General features: G+C 38.2%; 1 protein-coding gene across 1 annotated transcript; it reads right to left on the reverse strand.

Annotated features, from left to right (window-relative positions):
• Positions 1-3264: 3264 nt before the first annotated feature.
• On the reverse strand, positions 3265-4311 carry TAAR9 (trace amine associated receptor 9). Its single transcript, XM_037844010.1, has one exon. The coding sequence runs from the start codon at positions 4309-4311 to the stop codon at positions 3265-3267; it is 1047 nt and encodes a 348-aa protein (XP_037699938.1).
• Between the last annotated feature and the right edge of the window lie 1320 nt (positions 4312-5631).

A 5631-nucleotide genomic window follows, 5' to 3' on the forward strand; every position in this document is an offset into this window, starting at 1 on the left:
GAATTGATCCTTCATTTGCCTAAGAGACATTTTTAGGGACTTATTAAGTGCAAGGAAGTCTGCTAGGAGTTGAACAAATATGGATAAAAAGTTACTAACAAATTAATTAACACCACTTAATTATATTCCTGAAAACGGTTAAAATGGGAAATGTTACATTGGGTATTTGTTACCACAACCAATTTTTTAAAGTTACTAAAAATAAAAAGTACATAGTAATTTGGCATTCAGTAAATATCAAATTACTTTATTTGTAAAATATAGGAATATATCTATCTAAAGACTGAAAGTATCTAAAATTTATTGCTGTGTGCTGTAACAGAATTAAGTTTTCTAATCTCGTGACTGAAATCAAATCCCTGTATGCCAACAGGATTCATGATCATTTTTAAATAATTCTGATTTTTGTTATTACTATTCCTAGTCTATTTGTGCTTTTTTCCCCCCAAATACCAAATTCCAAATGCAGTACTAAAAAATCATTCTGTAAGTCTGCCATTTAAATGTGTCCAAAAATGAAGAGTGGAAACATAAAGCAAGGGCTTCATAGGTGAAGAAAAATGAACAGAGAACCTTCAAAAGCTGGAAGCACATGGGGCAATGATGGCATCAGTTACAGCGTCAATGACAAACGGAGAAACACTGTTTTGCCAACACCCAGCCACGTCAGCAGCTCCAAGAGGACCTGGGTATTCGGGATCCAGTAGTCTGTCTGTACAATTTGTCATTCGTGGGTTACTTGCAGCCCCACCACTAACTAATTGATAAAGTTGCCCTAATCCCGACCAACACTGAGGCAAACTGAGTCCTCCGTTTTAATGCTAAAAAAAAACAAAACAAAACATAGAACTCCACATCAGGTAGTTGTATTTTTAATATTGACTGAGAATAATATAAATGGACAAAGCTATTCCAAATTCAGTAATGCTTTTAAAGGACTTTGTATTTTATTAATAAAAATAATGCACATGTATTTGAAGGTTTTTAAGGTTTGCATTTTTAAGATATTTAAGGTTTGCATTTATTTATTTATATTTTTATTAGAGAAGTTGTAGGTTTACAGAAAATCATGTAGAAAATCATTTTAATAATAACACGTATATGTGAGAGATGTGGTATTTATGTAATCTACAACCCGAGCATAAATGGATCAGTTACTCCTTTGCCATAATTCTGCAGCCTCCCAGTGGCTGATGCTGACAATTTGGGAACCAAAGCTTATGAGCATTAAGAGATTAAACTCAGCAACTTGTTTTAAGGTCAGATTTTATTCTGCAACAGAGTCACGAGGAATGAAGCTTACATTCATCCCTGGTGTGTTTTGTTCCAGAGCTCTCCGTGGCTCTGCACCAACTTTACATGGAGCTGTCCAAGAGGTTAACAGCTTACTTATATAATTAAAAGAGATATAGAAAGAGGAGTGGTGCTATATTGATGCTCTAGTTAGTTTAGGAGAGAAATACCTAAGTACTTCTTGATCAAAAGACTTTCTTCTTGCAGGGCTACAAGAAGCATAGAAAACTAAACAAGAAAGAGTGAATTGGAAATTTCTCTTTACTGATGTGAACAAGAGCTTAAAAACATCACCAGACAGACCCTGTTACTGCAACTAGTTCATAAAAAGGTTACACCGTGCATTGTGTGAGTGAACAGAATGGTGTATCTTTTTAAAAGCCTGCAAAGTATTTTCCCTATAATTCATGAATGTCAGTGTATGTTTCTATTTGCAGAAAGGGAAGGAACACACATTTCTATGAAGACAATATTTCTGACTCATTTCTCAGTAAGGAGAGAAAAGCTTTGAGCTGCTGTTAAGGAGTGAGAATGAGGGACCTTGCAAGGTGGTCAGTAACCCTATTTACCCCCTAACCAGCACAGCCTGAACCACAAACAGTGAAACTGCTCTGAATACATGCCTGACCCCAATGTTCCTTTCATCCTCTCTTATCACTAACCTACTATTCTCCTAACATCTCTCTATGTGAAAGGCATTAATGCACAAAGATGGAATAGCTTAATCTTATATAAAAATTGACAAATTGATTCATTTATATAACACATAACATATAATATCTATATAATTCTATTTATTCTGTTAACCTCTTCTTTTCATTTCATGAAACAAGTTTGATTTACAAAACAGTCTGTGAAAACCAATTACCTAAACAAATAGGGCAGCAATCCAGGTTTGAGAAGACAAATCAGCCTCTTACTAGTTTTTTCAAATGTTATTGAATTGTGAAACATTCAACATACATACTTTTTAATTTAAATGAAATTAAAATTCATGTTGATTTGAGAAATATTTATCAGATGAGAAAACAGAAGATATTCCTAAACTTTATAGTGCCAGTTTTGAGACTTGCTACTTTACAACAATATTTGGTTACGTTTGGATCACTCACCTTACTATTTCTGATGCCAAATACAGTGTCTGGTAAAAGTAAGAACTCAACAGTGAAAAAAAAAATGTGAACTTGAATTATCTCTTTCAAAATTACTTACTTCAAATGACTAAAAATTTAGTACAGAAACGATATTTTTGTCCATACACTTACTCTATAATAATAAATGTTCTCTCAAAGTAAGACAGGGTGTGAAATCATCATCATGACAGGTGAGACACCTCAGGTACAAGGGAAACAGGTTGTCCTAAACAGCGGACCATTGCTACACATGTTATTTGTAAGCAGTCTCTGTAAAATGGAGAGGAAAAATTGCCAGGGAATAAAAGATGAGAGTGCCAGTGTTTTTCAAACAATCTTCAATCACTGGGAAGTACCACATTCCAGCTCTCTTCAGTGTCCTTTTAGAATAAAAAAGTTCCAAGAATAGGTAATCTAATGTTTACTGCTCAAGAAAGATAAACTTAGATGAGATTCCCCAAAGAATATAACTCTCAAGTTAGGGAGGAGGGTTTTCTCCCCTCTCTGTATTTTGGACAATTGAACACTGGTAACACAACTGAGAGAAAACTGCAAAGCTTTAAATTGTTTGAAGAAACAGGTAGGATTTTCAGAGAAGAAGGCAGAATCAGAAAACTACAAGAGAATACTAAATGGGACATAATCAGCAAATGTTATCCATCTGTCACCAACTTCCAAAACCAATGCCAAAGTACATAAAGACACCAAATGCCTTAAAACAACTAATTGTGGAATATAATATCTACCTACTAGGAAATGATTACCAAATGTATATTTTTGATCTTAATGCCACTTTAGTTTTGAAGTCCTGGCAGTAATCTTTTCAATCTATATCTTTTCAATCTATATCTGCTTCCTCAGAAAATAAATTAATTGTTGAGGATCCACTCCTTAAGACTTTGCCACTTACAATAAGTTTTACTGCCTTCCGAAACCATGGGTAAAAGAAAGCATATATCAAGGGGTTCACAGCTGAGTTACAGTAAACACACCACACTAGAATCTCATAAACATAAGGAGGCGTTATGAAATTCATGTAAGCGTCAATCACCGCATCGATAATGTAGGGTAACCAAGACACAAGAAACGCCTCCACCGCGATCCCCAACGTTTCCGGAGCCTTCCTCTCCCTTTTTGCTACCCTCTCCCCGTAACTCTCAGAGGAGGACTGGGCTCGGCTGGCTGTACTCTCTATCTTCCAAGCCTGGTGTTTAGCCGCCAAAAATATCTTACCATATATAAAAACCATGGCAACAGTGGGTACGAAGAACAAAAGGAAACAAAGCAGGACCCACTTTTGATTCAATGGCGCCTGACAGCCTCCTACACACGTGAGAGCAACTACCAGTTCCTCGATTCCCTCTTCATTGTTCCCGGTGTAAAAGATGGAAAAACTGTAGGTTACGGAAAAGAACCAAGAGAGAAGACTGCATAGCCCGGAAACCGACAGAGTGAACTTAGTTGGATAGCTGAGAGGATCAGTGACAGCAATATACCTGTCGACAGAGATGCAGCATAAGTGAAATAAAGAAGCGAAGCAAAAGGAAGTGTCGAAACACGTGTGGAACTTGCAGTAACTCTCCCCAAAGTCCCAGCAGCTCTCCACGGTCCTCAGGGCGCTGAAGGGCATCACAGTCACTCCCACCAGGCAGTCGGCGCCGGCCAGGGAGGCGAGCAGGAGGTTGGTGGGCGCGTGCAGCTGCTGGAAGCGCAGGATGGCCACGACCACCGGCAGGCTCCCGCACGCGGCCAGCGCCGCCCCGAAGCCCAGGACCGCGGACAGGACGGCGCGCGGCCCCGGCGAGTAGGGCGCTTCCACGCACGCGCCGATCACGTTCTCGTAGCACAGCGCCACCGCCTCCGTCTGGGGGACATTGCTGCTCATTGCTTTCTGGCGGGAATTATAGTAAAGTCCTCAGATGCCCTGCTTCAGCAGTTGACAACAGGAAAGAGAAAGCACCGTTAAGATCTTCTGGGGGAGGGGGTGGATCTCTAATCAAAATAAAAATTGGTAACTTTTTTTTTTTTACCAATTATGTTTTGCCTCTTATTTTTGCTTTTTTGGCTTACCAACTAAAACCCCTTGGCCTTTGCAAAAAGCATCCCCAAATTTTTAAATACATTTAGAGTGGGAACTTGTTTCATAAAGCCATTAAAATTATAGTCAATTTTATAACTGTGGGAAAGGAATAAGTTTCGTTTTCACACAGAGACAGCATGGAATAAGGGAAATGGAGGCAAAACCAGTTTAAACAAGCCCCAGACAAAAAGAAGAGAGAATCTGCCTGCTCCTTATATGGAAGGGTAACCATAGTTACTGGAATGTAAAGAGATAGGAGGTAATATCAGAGGCGGGAACTCACAGCAAAAAAAAATAAAAATTTGGGAGGGATAGGCTGATCAGTTCAAAATCTCAATAATGAGCTAGTTGGCTCTCTGGGATTGGCTGATCAGTTCAAAATCTCAATAATGAGCTAGTTGGCTCTCTGGGATTGGCTGTACAAATTAAAATCTCAAAAGATGAATTAGTTAGTGTTCTCGGATAGGCTGTAACCTCTGTAGTACCCAGTCAATGGGGAAACTGGGGAGGGACTTGCGAATTAGGAGTAGGAGATTTAAAGATTGCCATTCTCTTCCTCTGGCGCGCCAGCCTTTCATGTGTTTGACTGGACGCCCTATCTTGCAAGATCGTAAATAAATTCTTTTCTCCTCCAGAACCGAGAGAGCGTTTATTCCCTTACAGGTACCGCTTTATTTCCAACAATAACTAAATGGCTGGCAACAGATTTAGCCTGATAATATATAGTATAGAATATAATTTACTAGTCATTAGAAATACACTTTATTTGTATCACATTATCTTACAAAAATCTCACCTGTAACCAACCGAGTTGAGAAATAATTATGCTACCAAAGGCTGGATTTCATTTGCTAAGTTATCTCCCCTGAGTAGCCACTTCAGCAGTAATAACAAACCATACTTCATTTTTTTTTTTAAGAATGAAGAAATAGATTACATCTCCAGTAAATTGTAACCTCAAAATCCCTATAGTACAGAGTGTGAAAACTGAGGAAAAATTTACTCATAATAGCTTGCTAAATTTGTTCTGGGAATATATTTCTAGAGCTTATATTTTCAGAGAATTTTTGTCGTTTGTGTTCAGTCATGGTTTGGACATTCTTACCAAGCTGATGTTAATATTAT

Source organism: Choloepus didactylus, chromosome 7 (assembly GCF_015220235.1).
Source record: "Choloepus didactylus isolate mChoDid1 chromosome 7, mChoDid1.pri, whole genome shotgun sequence".
Taxonomy (NCBI): domain Eukaryota; kingdom Metazoa; phylum Chordata; class Mammalia; order Pilosa; family Megalonychidae; genus Choloepus; species Choloepus didactylus.